Source organism: Chlamydotis macqueenii, chromosome 1, assembly GCF_036417535.1.
Source record: "Chlamydotis macqueenii isolate bChlMac1 chromosome 1, bChlMac1.mat, whole genome shotgun sequence".
In the NCBI taxonomy this organism is placed as follows: domain Eukaryota; kingdom Metazoa; phylum Chordata; class Aves; order Otidiformes; family Otididae; genus Chlamydotis; species Chlamydotis macqueenii.
In genome coordinates, this window is record NC_141556.1 from 14,342,065 (window position 1) to 14,361,945 (window position 19,881).

The 19,881-nt window shown below is 40.6% G+C and overlaps 1 protein-coding gene across 4 annotated transcripts in view; it reads right to left on the reverse strand.

Moving 5' to 3' along the window:
- ORC5 (origin recognition complex subunit 5) overlaps nt 1-18,921 on the reverse strand; it is a 77,842-nt gene extending 58,921 nt beyond the window's left edge. For 2 of the 4 annotated variants that reach the window (XM_086746133.1, XM_086746159.1), the window contains exons 1-6: nt 16,027-16,247; nt 13,314-13,406; nt 10,743-10,937; nt 5,784-5,858; nt 4,170-4,281; nt 3,679-3,809 (exon numbers count right to left, since the gene is read on the reverse strand). In XM_086746133.1, coding sequence (XP_086602259.1) covers nt 3,679-3,809; nt 4,170-4,281; nt 5,784-5,858; nt 10,743-10,937; nt 13,314-13,406; nt 16,027-16,137 — 717 coding nt within the window. In that variant the 5' untranslated portion in view covers nt 16,138-16,247. Of the gene's footprint in view, nt 1-3,678; nt 3,810-4,169; nt 4,282-5,783; nt 5,859-10,742; nt 10,938-13,313; nt 13,407-16,026; nt 16,248-16,700; nt 17,103-18,889 lie in introns of those variants that run through there. The other 2 variants (XM_086746142.1, XM_086746150.1) reach the window with 2 other exon arrangements.
- Between the last annotated feature and the right edge of the window lie 960 nt (nt 18,922-19,881).

A 19,881-nucleotide genomic window follows, 5' to 3' on the forward strand; every position in this document is an offset into this window, starting at 1 on the left:
CCATGTTCAAAAGAAGGCCACGCATACTTACACACATACAAGCACAAATTATTTAAAAAAAAAAAAAAACAAAACAAAAAACTCGGCTAACAGATTCCATATTCAAACTCCTTTTGCCTAAGGTAAGATTGAGAGATTTTTTAAAAGGTTGTAATCCTGTTTTTTTTTTTTTTCTAAAATGGTTAAAACAATATCACACAGAATTTCGTAAAATAACAACCCTCGCATCGCATTCTGCTTTTGTCCTACTGCACCTTATTAAATCTCTGTGCTAGTATACAGAACTCAATGCAATAACTTCCACGTATAAATCTAATATGATTCCAGAACATATACTTAAAAATTATGCATATTTAGAGTCTTTATTAGACACCATGCAGTTGTTCAGAAGTCTACAGACAGTTGTATGTGTCTGTCATTACCTTCTACAGAAGGGATTTGGCAGGCACAAAAAGAATTTAGGGTCCAATTACGTAAATATTTTCACAATGTTGGTATTTCCCATACACAGAAACAGTGCACCTAAAGCTAATGAAATTATTCCAATAAGCAGAGCCACTCAAGTACATGTTTAGAAGAACTCTGAGCTTGGTTTCTATTTGTGTCTTCATCAGCTTTCAGCAATCTCATTTCAACAGTTAACAGATAAGTTCATCTGAAGTTTAGCTACCTTTTCCTGATGGAAATGCAGGGAGGACATTCAGATCACCTCACTAGCACCGAACTGTTCACTGGCCGTAACCACTAGCCACTTCAAAATTGTAAAGTTTCCTTGTACACAGTATAGTTATTTGAATAATAATCTGATGAGCTAATAATTGTTATTGCTAGTCAGTTATGTTACGCAAAAATCACCATCAAGTAATTTTTATTTTTCTTTTGTTAGTTTGTTTGCTATTTCATTCTTAATTAGATACATAGTTAAAACTCCTTTCTCCAAATATATCAAACGTATTTTTGTTCCCCAGGCATGACTATATTGCAGGAACTTTGACTTACCTATTTTATTCTTAATTCTAAAAGAAAGACGATGAAAATGTTTATGTCAATCCTCACTTCTCTAGGCCTTTGAGTCAAATCAATATGCTATGTTTCTGTAAATCTATGTAACAGATGTGGCTTGTAGCAGCCTAGGTACCTTAAAATCCTCTGTATGAGGCAAACCAAGTGAAAATTTTACACTCTTAAATAATATAGGAAAATGTGCCAAATTTTAACTTAAATTTCCCATAAAGTTGAAGTATTAAGAACGCTGGGTGGCAAGTTACATTTAATAAACACAGGAATCAATAGAACTTGAGGTTAGACATACTGAGACCAGGTAATTGAAGTTATTCCTTCAAATATTGAAAGTAATTGTCTGGCATTCCACTGTACAGTCCAAGAAACAAATAAAACAGAAGGCTATTTAGGGATTACAGAAGTCCACGTGAGCAAGAAGGTAGCAATAAGAGCAAAGTCACACAACAATATATAAAAAGAACTTGCAGAGAAAAGCACAGTGAGTCCTATCATTGCTTCAAAGAGTAAAATCATAACTATTACTTTGTCTGACTGAATTCCAAACAAAACAAAACAAAAAAAATCATTAACCAAGTCTGGAGTTGGCCCTCAAAAACTGCTGCAGTTGCAGCAATTGCTTTTACTGTAATTCTCAGTAGGCATAAAAGGTTTCATCCTATTTATCTCCTTATCTCAACAGGTGAAAACAGGCAGACCGGTCTTCTCAGTCACTCTCTGATATCAAGAAACATCTTGAGCTCAAAAACCCCATCAGAAGTTCTAGGCTGGGTGAACCACACACAGGCTGGCATCTCATTAGTGGAGCTTTTGTTGTCTCTGACTGGAAAACTACATAGCAATGGAAACCTTTTACAGCCACTAAAACAACTGCAGTCTTTGTTATGGATTTTTAGGGAAACTGGATTTTGAGCTAACACATTCTTAACAGAGTAGATTTAAACTAGATACAAGGAAAATATTTTTTACAATGAGGGTGGTAGAACACTGGAACAGGTTGCCCAGAAAGGTGGTGGATGCCCCCTCCCTGGAAACATTCAAGGCCAGGCTGGACGCAGCTCTGAGCAAACTGATCTGGTTGGAGATGTCCCTCCCAACGTGACTCCCATTTACAAGAAAGGTTGTAAGGAGGATCCGGGGACCTACAGGCCTGTTAGCCTGACCTCGGTTGCAGGGAAGGTTATGGAACAGATAGTCTTGAGGGAGATCATGCGGCATGTGCGGGATGGCCGGGGGATCAGGCCTAGCCAGCATGGGTTCATGAAGGGCAGGTCCTGTTTGACCAACCTGATCTCCTTTTATGATCAAGTGACCCATCTGCTGGATGAGGGAAAGGCTGTTGATGTGGTCTACCTAGACTTCAGCAAAGCCTTTGACACTGTCTCCCACGGTATTCTCCTGCAGAAGCTGGCAGCCCATGGCTTGGATGGGTACACTCTTGGCTGGGTAAGGAGCTGGCTGGAGGGCCGGGCTCAGAGAGTGGTGGTGAATGGAGTTAAATCCAGCTGGCTACCGGTCACAAGTGGTGTTCCCCAGGGGTCGGTGCTGGGGCCTGTCCTCTTCAATATCTTTATTGATGATCTGGATGAGGGCATTGAGTGCACCCTCAGTAAGTTCGCAGATGACACCAAATTGGCTGGGAGTGTGGATCTGCCTGGGGGTAGCGAGGCCCTACAGAGGGATCTGGACAGGCTGGAGAGCTGGGCTGAAGCCAATGGGATGAGGTTCAACAAGACCAAATGCCGAGTCCTGCACTTCGGCCACAACAACCCCAGGCAGCACTATAGGCTTGGGGCGGAGTGGCTGGAGGACTGTATGGAGGAAACAGACCTGGGGGTACTGATTGATGCTCGGCTGAGCATGAGCCGACAGCGTGCCCAGGTGGCCAAGAAGGCCAACGGCATCCTGGCTTGCATCAAAAACAGTGTTACTAGCAGGAACAGGGAGGTAATTGTCCCCCTGTACTCGGCACTGGTGAGGCCGCACCTCGAGTACTATGTTCAGTTTTGGGCCCCTCACTGCAAGAAAGACATTGAGGCCCTGGAATGCGTTCAGAGGAGGGCTACGAAGCTGGTGAGGGGTCTGGAGCACAGGCCTTATGAGGAGCGGCTGAGGGAGCTGGGATTGTTCAGTCTGGAGAAGAGGAGGCTCAGGGGAGACCTTATAGCTCTCTATAACTTCCTGAAGGGAGGTTGTAGTGAGCTAGGGGTCGGCCTTTTCTCTCATGTAGACAGTGATAGAACTAGAGGCAATGGTTTCAAGCTGCGCCAGGGGAGATTCAGGCTGGACATTAGGAAATATTACTTCTCGGAAAGGGTAGTCAGGCACTGGAATGCACTGCCCAGGGAGATGGTGGAGTCACCGACCATGGGGGTGTTCAAGAAACGTTTGGATGTTGTGTTGAGGGATATGATTTAGCTGAGAAGTACTGGTGATGGTTGGACTGGATGATCTTTTAGGTCTTTTCCAATCTTGATAATAATTCTGTGATTCTGCTCCTTGCAGGGAGGTTGGACTAGACGACCTTTAAGGTCCCTTCCAACCCAAACTCTTCTATGATTTTCTCTCTGTCCATATCCAACAATAAATCTAGACCTTCATTTGGCAAAAAAAAAAACCACCCGAAAACAAGAGTAACTGTAAAGGAGTTCGTCTCACCAGATGCTGAAGTTCTTTCAGGTCCCTACAGACCATGTAGAAGACACCAAGCAGAATATTAATATACGCAGCATAGAAATCCGCAGAATATTCTGGGGGATGATTCTGAGACAAGATCTTTTGCAGATGTCCTATTTAAACAAAAATAAGTTTTGCTTATTTAAAGCTAACTTAATAAACTGACTACATTTTACAAGTTAAGTGGAAAAACAAAACTATAGTGATCACTAACAAAACCAAAATCCACCAAAAACTACACAGATTAAAAGAACCAGCAAATATAATGGAACCAAAATGTTACTTTGAGATGTTTTGGCAACTGGAAAGAGACAAGTCTAGAGGTTGTGTGAATATAGACTTTTGTATTCCAGCAGCCGTTACATATTCCAGATTCTGTAAGAGGTATACCGATACATATGGAAAAAACATTTGGACATTGTTTGACAAAGTATTCTTCAATCCCCAAAAAGCAGATTAAAGAATTAGTTTACCTATGCTGTAATCGGGAAAATACAACGTGAACGGCTCAAAGCATCCAGTGTTTGGACGGAACAGCTCCCATACTATTTCACTGAGCAGGACAACTGTCACATTTCTGTCAGTCTACACGGGGAAGAAAAAAAAAATAAACCAGAGTGACAGAAAGGCAGAGAAAGAAAAAAATAACACTGCATGTTACGATATCAATGAGAAAAAAAAAATTATTATTGTGACTTTTCTGTTCCACAAAAATCATCACATTTACAGTTTAATAGAAATTACTAGCATAGTAATCAAGCTTCAGCTGGCCTAATCAAGAAGCTCATACATTTGCAGATTTTCATAATTACATGAGATTTCTCTGCATCCCTTGCCATTTCACTGACATGCTTTGTAGGGTGATAGAGCTCTGATACTAGACAATACCAAGTAGATTCCATCCCTTACTCCCAAAATTAAGACAGCATTTTACTTTGGTAATTAAACCCAGACATTCAGAACAAACAGCGAGAGTCAAAAAGTGAAAGAAAGCTCAGCACTTTCTGAAACCAAGCTATCTAGTACCATAAAGGTAAGCTGCTCTTTAAAAACAAACAAAAAACATCCCAACACAAAAACATAGTATTAACTGTGTACTGTACCAACTGTTTTACTAGTTACCAAGAATGGCTGTGCATCGTAACAAACTTGGTAAAACCACAGCACATATTCTTTTTAACCAAGTTTTTATGGACAATATACTTGCCTTGAGTTTGATGTTTTGGTCAATAAATAACAAAACACTTCATATTAAAAAAATATTCCTTATTTTGGTCACCCCTCAACATATCAGTTTTTAGTATGAAGCTAAATAATTGTAAAGAGTATGTGTCATTCTTCCTTTTTGCAAAGTTTTTGCAATCATACTAAAAATTCTGCATAACAAAAGATGCTTTTAAATATGGTTCTTCAAGGAAGAAATTTCAAAATGATTGAGGCATCTCAAGAAAATAAAAGAAAGTATCCTGATTGAATTGACAACGCTTAATATGAGCTGTGAATGACTTGAAATAAAAGTTTAAATGCTATTCCCATTCCCTGAAATTCAGGGATAATCTTCTTTTATTTACTCTCCCCACTTCTTGCCAAAATGACAGCCATCTATATTCTTTATTCTTTCTTTTCTCTCTATTTTTATGGAAGTTTTTTTTCCTCTTCTAACGAGCGAGCATAATTCTGTAGATTTCTTTCAATTCTGTTTCTCTCTCAGATTTCCTAATATTTATCCCCAGCGTGTTCAGCCCCCTGAGCTGGAAGATGGGGACAGAGAGCAGAATGGACACCCTACAATCCAGGAGGAAGCAGTTATTGACCTGCTACACCACCTGGACACACACTAGTCTATGGGGCCAGAAAAAAAAGAGTGTAAGAAAAACCTGCCAATGTTTAAATTCTGGTTTGGTTTCTAGTTTTGACCACTGACCATTTAGGGGGTGGAGGGTGAGGGAAGGGGGATTCATTTTGCAACTTTTCTCATCTAAAGAATCACTTATCTTGATCTATGAGCCTAGATGGACAGATATCATGTTCAGTTACTTTCACAATGCAGGAAACATACGTTTATTTTTTTTTTTCCAGACACTTACCAACTCTTGAAGCCTAAGAAATGCTGGCAGGATGTTTGTTTCCATTTCCCTTAGTTGCTCTGCTCTATCCAGCACCTTTTAACAAAACAATGATCTCGATTATATAGGCAACACCATCTTCCATTCTCACATGTACTTAAAACTAATTCTTCGCTGCTGGAAACTCATTTCACCAATGGCTCTTAGACAGCAGAAACCACTTAAGTATCAAGACCCCTTAAGCACCATCGGAGAGATTATTGCTTCAGGTGTGCTACCAGGAAGCCCAAGCAGCTCCATCATGTGAAAAAAGATACAATCCCAAGACAAGGAACATTCTCATGCCTTACAGGCAGTAAGAATTAAAACTTAAGTATACCAGTCAAGAATATCACTACGTAGCCATGATATCATCATCAACCACAGAAACCTCAATATTTGTCCAAAATTCTTCATATACTTAAAAATTATGTGTAGTACCACAGTACTATATCAACAGTAATGTAGGAGAGCTATCTTTTCCCACTATGAAATTATTTTTCAGAAATAAGAGCTGATATTTTCAAAAAGTTAGCTATCATCCATAATTCACATGAATTTTGAGAGAAATTTTTCTTTCCATAGTTTGCAGCCTAGAAATTTACAGGATTTATTGCATTGTATACAAACCTAGCATAGCACTAACAAATATGTAGCATATGTACAGCTTAAACAGGAAACAACTGACATATTTTGGAGCCTAGAGGAAAAAAAATAGGAGCATGAAAACACACATGGCTATCCTTTGGCAAAAAAAAAAAAAAAAAAAAAATCATATTCCCAGTACATAATAAATCTTGACAGGAATGAAAAAAACATAATAGAAACACATTTATTTTGTGTTTTATTTACTACTTGCAATATAAATCTAAATCCTGAAGTTCATTACTTCTTTTGAATTACTACTTTTGAAAGAGAAACTATACAACTCTAGAAAATTGTATTTTTCTATCCTTTTACATTTCCTCCCCATGCCAAAACACTAAGACATTGTTGTGGTTTTGTTTAGTAGGGGGGGCCTAAGGTGGTAGCTTCTGTAGGAAACTGCTAGAAGTCGCTCCCCTTTGTTCAGGGGACTTGGCCAGGCCTAGGGCGGACCCACTGCTGGCCAAGGCCGAGCCGATTGGTAGCAGAATGTCTCGTGATGACGCCTCTGCGATAACGTATTTAAGAAAGGGAAAACAGAAAAAAAAGAGAGAGAAGAGAAGATGTGAAGAAGCTGAGCGGGGGCAGAGGCGCAGAGGGGGAGGCGCAGGCCTCATGGGCCTTGCAGGCCTCACCCTCTGGCCTCTCGCCAGGCAGCCGATTGGGCCCGACTCGGTCCAGCCTGGCTGCAAGAAGTGGAGAGGAGATGAGAAGTGAATAAGATGTAAAAAAGATCCTGAGAGACACCTACCAGCCTGTTGTGAGGAACGGCTGCAGACGCCAAGGTCAGTGAAGAAGGAGGGGGAGGAGTAATGCGGCTCCTGGCCAAGATTCCCCTGAAGCCTGTGGTGACGACCATGGTGGAGCAGGTTGTCCCCCTGCAGCCCATGGAGGTCCACGGAGGAGCAGAGATCCACTTGGAGCCCGTGAAGGACCCCGCACCGGGGGAGGTGGATGCCTGAAGGCAGCTGTGGCCCGTGGAGGGCCTGCTGGGACAGCTGTTCTGGAGAGACTGCACCCGTGGAAGAGATGACCCACGCCGGAGCAGTTCCACAAAGGACTGTGGCCCGTGGGAGGGACCCCACAACGGAGCAGGGGAGGAATGTGAGGAGTTCCTCCCCCGACCATGAAGCAGCGGCATAAAACAACATATGATGAACTGACTGCAACCCCCATTCCCTCTTCCCCCCCATGCCGCTCGGGAGGGGAAGGTAGTAGAGATAATGTTAAGCTTGGGAAGAGGGAGGGGTGGATGGAGGTTATCTTGTTCTCTGTCTCATTATCCTGCTGTTTGTAGTAATAAATGAATAGTTTTCCCCAAGTCGAGTCTGTTTTGCCCGTGACGGTAACTTTAAGGATTTCTCCCTGTCCTTATCTCAAACCTCGAGCCGTTTTTCCTTATATTTTCTCTCCCTGTTCTCTCGGAGGGTGGGGGGAGTGAGAGAGAGACTGCGTAGTCTGGTCCGATCGGGGCTGAACTACGACAGACATCTATCACTTCTGTTGCCCACAGTAAGAAAAATAATTTTATGTGGACAACCAAGGAAAACTTTATTAAAATGGTATTTCAAAAACCACATCATGCAGGAAAAAAACTGAAAGAGTAGTATCTCTGCAATAATAGCTCATGCTTCTTGGGAATTTATTTAAAACTACAATACAATATATGATTTTAGGTTGACATCTGCATTTGGTTCACATAATAAATGACATGAGGGATGAAGACTGCTTTATATTACTGACCAAACAGAGGCTACATATTTTTACTAATAAAATACTGCTTATTGGACCCAGTGACATGCAGCTACTGAACACAAAGCTTTAAGATCTTGACCTAAGTAGATCTTACTTTTCAGTTAAGTGAAAAACAAACTAGAGCTTCTACTTACAGCAGAGAAAATATTCCATGACCCTGGCTTGTGGAAGATATCAAGTGGTTCACAGAAACAGCCTACCAACAGGCCTACAAATCCATGCCTTATTCTTTAATATTAGTATAGATGTGCCACCCTTCAGCTTTTTTAAAAAACTATATTTTAGAATTGTCTGCTGACTTACATTAAAATCAGCAGCTTGTTACTTCTGTAAAGTACTAAATATTGTAAATGTATGAATGACTACAAGTTATATCAGTTACAATTTTTCAGGCAGTTAGAATGAATAAATTAATTTTTTACAAGTAATCACAAGTATTCAGCACTCATGCTTAGGTTAAGAGAAACATTTAGAATCCTTTGCTTGAAAGTAAACATTTATCTTAACTTGCTCTGAGGTAATTGGGCTGAAATATTACATTATTTACTAATGAAATGAAATAGAATAAATTAGCATTGACAGTTTATGTTACCAGCATGCTGGTCTTCCATCAGTCTCAATTTACATCACTCTACAATAAATCCAGCTGACACAGGTTAATATACATGAATTGATTTCCCCCATTCCTGTCTGTTCCCATGCAGAACGGAACTGAAATACTAATTTAATACTAAATTCTGATTCAGCAACTATTTATGTGATACAATTGAATCTTTCTAGGTATTTAATGGTTTGCTTTCTACCACCACTGTTCAAGAATAATTCTCATATAACACAAGATTCAACATTAATATGAAAGTTAAATTTTACTATATGAAGTATTTTGTGATATTCCCTAAAAGTTATTTTAGTGATAAATTTTGTTCTTGTGTAATTGTTGAAGGATATTAAAACCATTTTTGGGACGGTAAATTAAAATGCATTCTCTATGTATAACTTCTTATCTATTGTAAGTACTGGTAGACTTTTTCCTCATTCAAGTATGTAAAATTTATTAACCTCATGAGCTGTAGGAAACTATGAGATAGTACTGTTTCCACTAAACATAATATGAAGTTATTTAACTAAGTGGTTAAGTATTTTTAAATGGAAATAAAACTTATTTAACTATAACCTGTGAAACAGAATGAAGAATGTTCAGTGTAATCACGAATTTCTTGTTTGACTGAAAAAAATAAAGCAGTATGCCCACTGATTGCTGTGAGAAACTCGCAGAGTGATTACCAGGTAATTAAGCGTTCAGTCTTGAATGACTTTCATGTTTTCTTAAAGAATCAATTTAACCTCTTTTAAAAAAATCCTTAATTTCTACTGCTGGGCTGAAATTCCAGTCCGTGTCTTCTGCAGTTCCACAATGCATATATACAGTTACACGTCACTAAAACTATGGCATTCGTATTAATAAGAGCTACAAAAGAAAGTAGTTCCAAGGAGCCTATAGCCTTTCTCTGGACCTCTTGTATGCCTGAAATTTTTTTCCATGTTCATCTCTTGGCACAACAAATGCTGTTACAGATGTCTGCAAATTCTGACTCATTTATGTAGTTAAGATGATCACAGAAAAAAAACCAACCCATCAACAAAACCTAGCATTCTAGTACTACATTGATTCAATCATTCCTGTGATCTAAATTCTGATTATTTTTCCTGCAGTCTCCCTGTTCATTCTACTTGAGTATAGAATCAAATTTTTCACTGCAGTCTTTTTTTTCCACCTTAATTTTAAAACTATAGTTCTTGTCTTTGAGGGCTGCAACTCTCGTTGAAGATGCAAGATCTCAACAGCACTTTTACAAAATTATGCATTTTAGTTCCTTAATACAACTTCTAACTTGAACCTATTCTAGCCAACCAAATCTTGTAATTTGCATGCTCCGTAATTCACTTCTGCCCTGCTTCCCACCTTTTGCTTTCTCATTTGTGAAGCTATCTTCCCAAGGAAACAGATACGCATGTGTTCTGGTTTTGTTTAGTGAGGGGGGGGCCTAAGGCGGCAGCTTCTGTAGGAAACTGCTAGAAGTCGCTCCCCTTTGTTCAGTGGACTCGGCCAGGCCTAGGGCGGACCCGCTGCTGGCCAAGGCCGAGCCGATTGGTAGCAGAATGCTCCGTGGTAACGCCTCTGCGATAACGTATTTAAGAAAGGGAAAACAGGAAAAAAAAAGAGAGAAGATGTGAAGAAGCTGAGTGGAGGCAGAGAGTGGGAGGCGCGAGCCTTGTGGGCCTTGCAGGCCTCACCCTCTGGCCTCCCGCCGGGCAGCCGACTGGGCCCAACTCGGCCCGGCCTGGCTGCAAGAAGTGGAGAGGAGATGAGAAGTGAATAAGATGTAAAAAAAAAGATCCTGAGAGATATCTACCAGCCTGTTGTGAGGAACGGCTGCAGACACCAAGGTCAGTTCAGAAGGAACATACAAATTATTGATAACAATTACTCACACTCTTTTAACCAAAATGAAACTGGAACACTAAAATTATATTACTTACAATGTATAATGTTTGATCTTGAAGCTCTCGACTCGCAACAGCTTGTTTAAACAGACGTATAAAGTCATTGAAATTATCACAAGGCACATGAGAAGTCTGTCCTGTCTCAGAACAGTTTTGCAACTGGATGAGAATTTCTTCTAAAAGAAGTCGTGAAGTAAAGTATTCCATACAGTTCACAAACACATGAGGAAGCTGAAAAGGATTAAAAAAAAAAAAAGAAAGATACAACTCTATCTGGCTTTTTCAGTGTAAATACTCCAAAATCAGCTCTCCCTTCCAGATGAGACAATGAAAGAAATCACAGCCTGCCAACAGAACATAGAGCATAAACCAAAAAAATCTTGCCAAAAAGAATGATAACTTATGTACCTAGTTAAAATACTATATACCACAAACTGAAGAGATATCTGATGATTCCTCATATGAAACATACAGTGTATCTTCTAACTATGTTTAAAAATTGTGAGCAATATACAGAAAGAAAACTAAAGAGCATTTAGATCAAAGAAAAGCTAAGCAATGGTAGCACATGACAGTATCATAACATAGTCCATTACAAATTACAGTGTCTGGACAACATGAACTTCTCAAACTTACATTACAAAGAAAGTAACCTAGGAGCACACTCCCCAAAATTACTCTGAATGTTTTTGGCATTCACTACACACAAATGATAAAGTGTAAACTTCTATATTAGACACATGTAATCAGCCTGCTTATGCAGAACATCTTCAGAAAAACAGATCTTTTCAGAGTAAAGAGAATGTGAAAAAAACAGAGTATGAGATATATTTTATGGCAATCCATAAAATGTATTTGTAAGTACCAATTTAGTAATATCAAAAAGTTAAGGTCATTTGTTTGTTCATAAAAGACACTACAGGCTGCAAAACAGTACCAGTATGCAAACACACATAAAGCAAAACAGCTAATTTTTCGGCAACTCTTTTTTCAAGAAATAGATGATTTGCATTGTTCCATACTCTCTGGTAAGGCCCTCTTTTTTACACTGAACATTAAAACCTCTGGAAAACATTAGTCATCGGGATACATATGCGTTACTTACAAAATTAAACTTCTGATACAGGAATGTGTGTGTGTATAACAAAAAAACAAACAAGCAAACAAAAAAAAAATCTAAGTACTTCATTCCAGTATTTCTACTTACAATACAATATATAGCATATGATTGAGCAGATGTGGGAAAGTGTGGGTATATGCTGGCAATCCACTCCAACAGCATAAAGTAATAAAAAAGCTTTGTTATGATTTTGAACACTATTGAAAGAAAGGGGCTACATCTCCAAAAGCACCTGTTCCAAGTGCTGCACCTCAAGAGCAGAAGGAAAGCTGGGTGCCTCAGATGCGATTCACACACCACATTATGTAGGAGACACCTATACTCAGCAATAGGAAGTTCTGTAGAAAAGAGTTGCTGCTTAAATCCTATTCCCTTCCAGGCTCTGGCCACATCTTTGGATATGTTACAAGTGAGCAGCACAGTGTTAGGAGCGTTGCACAAAAGGATCCTCCTTCATGCAGTAGCATGATCACTGTCTTCCACCTTTCTCCCTCTGTAGAATTTTTAATGAAAGGGACAAGATCACTGTTTTGCTTAAAACCCAGTCCTGCAGATATGTGGTAAGTGCACTCTGGACATGCCTAAAGTATCAGGGCTATGAGAACACACAAGTGGAAATTTATGGTTTAGGTGTGAAGCAGGCATCCAGCATCAGATTTAAATCCCTGAAGTACGTGACTGACAAAAACACAGGCACTAACAGGTTTATAGGGAAATTTCTGTGATGACACTCTCCAACTTAGGAGGACTTTAAAACCTGTTTTGGGAAAAATTCAAACAAAGAATAAAACTAGCAGGAATACACACTTGTTAGCAGAAAAAGAAGGGCCACAAAAGTGGCAAGAACCTAGTACTTAGAAGTCTTCTGCCAGCACTGACCAGAAAGGGACTGCAATGGACTTCAGGCCATACCTCTCTACACGATTCTTCAAGACAACTATTTTTCTAAGAATTATTTGCATTATTTCTTTTTCAAAGTGAAAGACAGATTTTCCTGCTTGTACAAGAGGGCTGACTGGAAATTCCACTGCAAACTCTTCCCACTGTTCTTCATACACCCTGTCAGCCTCTTTACGTACAAGTAAAGGTAGTTTAAAGGAGAATTACAAGAAGAATCAAAGAACGTATAGCATAAGTGACTCTCAGATTGAACTGGAATCATTGTAAGAGTACTTTCTTGTCACTGGAGCTATTTCAGGTTAAGTCTCTTTTAGAAAGCTGAAAAAATATGGCTCCTTTTTTTCTTTTGAAGCTTCCTTAGAAAAGTTATTATGATTTCTATTATAACTCAGTACATACGACTTCAGTTTATCTTAAGTGCACTAGTGAGAAGAGTGATATGTTCATCACACAGTAAGTGGAGGAAAAGAATCAAGAAGGTAGAAATGGCTGAGGAAATAAACCATTTTAAAAAAGTAGAAGCTATTTCGAGGGACCATCTATTACAAATAAATACTAAATTCAATATCCATTGTGAACATTCTTACCTGTAAGGTGTTTAGAAGAGTTTGCATCACATAGGTCTTTCCACTAGACGTATATCCGTAGAGAAAGATGGATGGAAAACTAAATTGCTGACGCTAAAAAAAAAAAAAAAAAAAAAAAGTTGTTGCTGTTTCAACTCTTCTTTTTCATTCAACAGAAAAAAGATTTATCAATGAAATTTCCCCTCCAAAAGAAAAGTTACATTTTAAGTTGAGGCATTAAATATAAAATATGCCAATTATTACAGAATCAATGCGACCAAGTTTTATGTTTCATCTCCACTGAAATACTGGGAGGATAAGTCCCAAGAATCAAGTATCCCATAAAATACCAGTGAAACTACTATAACATGAGGATACATTTTCATGAGACAAAAAAACCCTACAAACAAACAACAAAAACACACACCAAGAGCGACAAGCAGTGGGCTTTTAATTCAAATTAGTTAACTAACTGAAACAAATCTTGGCAGCCAAAAATTGCGAGCTTTACATTGTCCTAACTTCTGCAAGCACCACAAACTGCTTTTATAATACCTCTATCTATTTCATGGTACTGATGTTGGATATTTCATGGGGTTTTTTTTAAGATGCAAGGAAAATAATTAACCTGTTATTTTTATTTAATTCTGAATAGATACTTACTTTTGTGTTTTCTCATTTCTAAGAATCTTGAACACTGACTTAAAAAATTAATACAAAATAAATTTGACAAACATTTTAAATGAAAAACAATGATCTTCAATTAATCCAAGATGAAGGCATTCTTCTGCAAGATATGCAGCTGCTCTAACTTTCATATTTAACAAGAATGTAAGTATTTTTTTTTTAGAAGACTTGTTGCCACTATGCTTGTAATAAATACATAAAACTTAAATGCTGTAATTTGATGTCATTATTATTATCTGTAATTAAAGGCAGAACCAGAAACAGATACTACTTTCCATTTTGTTAACTGAATGTAAATGGGCATGGGCATATCAACTGCTTTTAAGTTTGCAGATAAAAATCTCCATTACTTTTACCACAGCTTTGCCAAGCAGTAACAGAATCGATTACCAAACCAGTGATTTCCAAATCTTACAGCCAGCAACAGAATTACTAAGAATCACACCAATTTCATGTACTTAGAATCCAGGCACGCAGCTATTGGATTAACAGGTCAAAACCAAACAGAATTTTTACACTGCCACTTAAAAAAAAAAAAATACCCCAAAACTTTAGACCAGGGAAGAAGACAGACTTACTTCCTGGTTCTAAGTGGCTGTCATAGTTCAGCCCCGATCGGGACCAGACTACGCAGTCCCTCTCTCACTCCCCCCACCCTCCGAGAGAATAGGGGGAGATGATATAAGAAAAAACAGCTCAAGGTTTGAGATAAGGACAGGGAGAAAATCCTTAAAGTTACCATTACGGGCAAAACAGACTCGACTTGGGGAAAACTATTCATTTATTACTAAAACTAGCAGGAGAATGAGACAGGGAACAAGATAACCTCCATCCACCCCTCCCTCTTCCCAAGCTTAACATTATCTCTACCACCTTCCCCCCTCGAGCAGCACAGGGGGAAAGAGGGAATGGGGGTCGCGGTCAGTTCATCACACGTTTTATGCCGCTGCGTCATCGTTAGGGGAAGAACTCCTCACATTCCTCCCCTGCTCTGTTGTGGGGTCCCACCCCTACACCACAGTCCTTCGCGAAACTGCTCCGGCGTGGGTCATCTCTTCCACGGGGTGCAGTCTCTCCAGAACAGCTGCCCCAGCGGGCCCTCCAAGAGCCACAGCCGCCTTCAGGCATCCACCTCCCCCGGTGTGGGGTCCTTCACAGGCTCCAAGTGGATCTCTGCTCCTCCGTGGACCTCCATGGGCTGCAGGGGGACAACCTGCTCCACCATGGTTGTCACCACAGGCTGCAGGGGAATCTTGGCCAGGAGCCGCATTACTTCTCCCCCTCCTTCTTCACTGACCTTGGCATCTGCAGCTGTTCCTCTCACAAGAAAAGTTCTTCACAACAGGCTGGAAGACACCTTTCAGAGTTTCTTCACATCATCCATCTCATCTCCTCTTCGCTTCTTGCAGCCAGGCCAGGCCGAGTCGGGCCCAGTCGGCCACCTGGCAAGAGACCAGAGGGTGAGGCCTGCAAGGCCCATGAGGCCTGCGCCTCCCCCTCTGTGCCTCTGCCCCCTCTCAGCTTCTTCACATCTTCTCTTCTGTTTTTTTTTTCCTGTTTTCCCCTACTTAAATACATTATCGCGGAGGTATTATCACGGAACATTCTGCTGTCAATCGGCTGGGCCTTGGCCAGCAGCAGGTCCGCCCTAGGCCTGGCCGAGTCCACTGAACAAAGGGGAGCGACTTCTAGCAGTTTCCTACAGAAGCTACCACCTTAGGCCCCCCCTCACTAAACAAAACCACAACACTGGGAAAGATGGAGCAGAGTAATGGAGAAACCAGGCTTCAGAGACAGACAGGCACAAATACCTATAAGTTTGTCCAGGTCCTTCCAGCTGCAAAATGGTTTTCAACCTTCAAACTTACTAGAATCTATCTGCCTGTTAAACAGCAATGTTAAAGATGGGTAACAACAACAAAAAAACAAACCCAACCAAAGTTATTTTCATAATGACATCACAAAAGTGCCCTTAAACGTCTACTATCCACTCTGAGACAGCAGACCATCTTTGTTCTATTCCGACATACAACATAAAAAGCACTACCTCTCCAAATATTGACAGCAACATGGACACTTGGGATTCTCGACAAGGCACCAAACTTTCCAGGTGAAGGAGGGTAGCTGCTGGGTATGCTGGATGTTCAAGATTAGGCATTTTGATGTTCCTGTAGCTAGTCACCTAAACATGCATATCCCATTTGAGGTGCAGAGACACAAAATAAAGCGATCTGGAAAACAAAATGTTTTAATTATCACTTGCTGTCATATACAGAAAGCAGAAAAATGAATAGGAATTCACATAAAATCTAAACAGACGTTCTAGCTCAGGATAATGCTATAATTACGATAAGACTTCAGAGACTTCCTCAAAATTGAACTTTGTTACGTAAAGCATCATACAATCATTTTCACACCAGACAGAATCCCAAAAAATCAAATCAAAAGGGAAAGGTATACAGGGTATGAACAAATCAATATAACAAATAATTGTCATAGTTCAGTCAACTGGAGAAATACATATTTAGTTCTGGTTTTATATACATTTAAAAGTAGCAAGTTAATAAAACGAAGACAGTAGATTAGTCAGATCATCACAGAACATCACCTCCCTGGACAGCCAATAAACTAGGATTTACAAGTAACAGCGAAGAGGTAGGGCATAAGGAAAGATGAGGATGACAAAATAATAGCTTTTTGCACATTAACAGGAACGTTTACCCCAGCTTAAATGCAGCAGAGTCATATGAAGAAAACTGAGGTGATGGCAAAGACTGGAAATACTCCTTTAAAATAGTAGGAGCCCAAACCAGTTGGATAAAGCTGTAATATTAACTATTAGATGTCTGTCCTGAAGAAATATTGCCTTTTAGACAAGGACTAGTGAAGGAAGACTGAGGGTCTTGATTGTCCAGACACTATGAAGGCTGGATTTTATTGACAGAACTTGGAAAAACACCTCAGTCAAAGACACTACTTTGCCTGCAGTTTCTAAAACTGCTGGAAAGATGGTACATTTGTCTGTAGTGACAAGGACAACTGGAGTAACCTCACAAGTTGGATTCTGATTTTGTCAAATATAACGTAACTTGACATGCAAAAAGAGAGTTTGGAAATTTAGGTAGTGCAATAAAGATCTCTCATCTGCAGATAGGAATAACTGTACGTTATCATGACAAACGTAATAAACAAAGCACTCCAAACACATTTAAATATAAGCATTTACAGCCAAATATGTTATGCTGGGCATAAGCACAACGCCACATGAGAAAAGATTAGGTTAGCAGGAGATCAGAAATAGCACGGGAAATGGAAAACAAACTGTTCTGAAGCAAAAAAAAGCAATACTGGGTTGCTCTGACAGGGGAGCTACTGGGCTACAAAGAGGTTCATAAACACAAATCTATTTACAGAAATACTTAATAAAGTTCATTTTGAGACTAATCTCGATTAAGTATTTCCATAAATACATTTGAGGAAATATTTTTTTATTTTTACACTTCGTCTTCAGTGTTTTCTGAAGTAAAAATTTGGATTGTAGAACCATCAATAGAAAAACAAGAAGTAATGCAGCTATCGAAAAAACAAATGCATAGTCATACGTATCATGCAAACTACTTCCCATACAGACAACCATACACAACCATATAAACAGCCCTGACCCATTTTACCAGATCAGCAAGATCAGCTTTGAACAGGTCTGCCCACCTGTCCACTGTATCTATTCAAGTATCTATTCAAAACGGAATAAAGATACAAAAGATTTAATAGCTTGATTAAGGTTGCTCTCTAAAAGTGAGCTAGGAATAAGTATCAAGGATGAAAAGAAAAAATGTAGGTAGTAGCCTCCAAAACAGAGGACAAACAAGGAGGGAAAAACTTTTAGAAAAGGCTGAAAAGTTTCTGTGGGTTTAAGAAAAAGGACAGCTTTTTTGCTCCACTGACTACATGGGAACAGGGCTTGACTGAGTATCCTAATATATCTAAAGCTGTAAGGTACTTCAGCTTCTCTGACCTCCTGCCTAACTGCACTCCAGTGCACTCCAGCGCATCGCCTGTTGATCACATCCTATCTGCCAGCCCTGTTTGCTTCTCAAACACCTCAGCACATGTCAACTTATACTACACACGTTCAAGTCACTGGATGAAAACCTACATCTTGACTGACTATATGTAGGTATCTTCATCCTCATCAAGATCCCATCCTAGAGTTCACAAGAGAAAGGATGTTTAGAGAGATGCATCCACAAAATAATTAGATTAAATGACAATGCTGGAACAAGGACTAGCATCAGCCAAAGCTTGAATTCTGGATGCTCCTGACCAGGGAAGGTGGTACGCAGGTTGAACACGTGACTCCAGCCAGATCAAGAGGGACAAAAAGCACGCACTTTCCAGCCGAGTCCAGGTAAGGATACCAAAAGCACAAGAGGTTAGATTTCGAGGCTGGATTTGATTATTCAGGAGAACTTCTCTCAGTTCATTGGTCCCAAAATACCTACACTTTGCACTTCTTTCTACACTTTAGCGCGAAGCTGACAGAACTACAGAGATTCGCACAGTTCCCCTCAGGCCCTACGAGCACCCCCGCCCCGCACGCACACCGCCAACACGGGCGCGCCCGGCCTGAGGGGAAGCGACGAGCCCCGGCCCCCGCGGCGCGGGCTACGGGCTCCCTCGGCCACCCGCCTGTGAGGCTGCGGGAGCTCTGATCCGGGCAGGCCGCGGGGGAACGGCCGGGACCCCGCGCCCCTCAGCCCCGCACCGATTCCCAACAGGAACGCAGCAGATCTGCGCCTCACTTCACTCCCCTCCTCTCTCCCCGGCGTCCAAGCGCCAAAATACGGCCGACCACCCACCGCCTCCCTCTCCGCGGCAGCCCCTCCGCGCCGCTCCGCCCGCCAACTCACCCCGGCTTCCCACGCCCACACCGTCCGCCCGCCGGCTCCCGCGGCTGCCCTCTGCACATGCGCACACCACCACCCAGGCCCGCCTTCCCCGGACACTGCGCAGGTGCGGAGCCTGTACGCATGCGCCGTAACGACGTGAAGCTCGCTGCCCTTAGCCTGCGTCTGGCGGCGCGGGAAAGGGCGGGAAGGGTATGAGGAGAGGTGGGCGGCTACTCCGGGGTGGTCGGAGGCCCCACCAGCGGCTTGGTTTATATATGTAATTCTGTATACACATAGAACTGGTTATAGAATATATACACATTCTATGAAGGCTCTATATGTGTGTAGAACTGTAGAGAGATAATTATGTATATAGAATATGTGCAGTATTTCATTTTTTATTTCTCTCAGTCTTCCCAAGATACATTTTACCAGAGGTGCCATTGTGCAGGATGCTACTGAGACTGCATCTGGATTATTACCTAGCAGTCTCGTCCTATTGAAAAAGTAAATTCCAGCTGACAGAGGTGCAAAAAAAGGGCTCTGACAAAGAGCAGGAAGATAAGAAATTATTGCTTTGGAAAGATGTTCTCTCGAAAGCATCATCAGGTGGTTTAAGAAATTACTGCCTTGCTGGATGATACAGCTCTCTTGGCCAAGCCAGTGGAAAGGGCTCTACCCTTTCTACCTCTACACACCTCATCCATTTAACTTAAATGCCCAGGTAGAGATTATTTAAAACATAAACTCCGTGCTTTTTCTTCAAAGTGGATGAAGACATCTCAAGTGGTTCATTGTGGACACTGTGGTAGAGGAACTAAGCTTATGAACTAATGAAAGAGAAAAGATATCTGCAATAACTTCTAAAATTATTTCAGCTTTATCTGTTAATGGCTATCTGACACATCCTAAATAAGGATAGGATTTGAGCCTTGTTGAAGAGTAGATGCCAAAGGGGTGAAGAGCTGAAGAGCTGCTTAAACTAAAAGACAGTGTTGTAACAGAGCAAATAA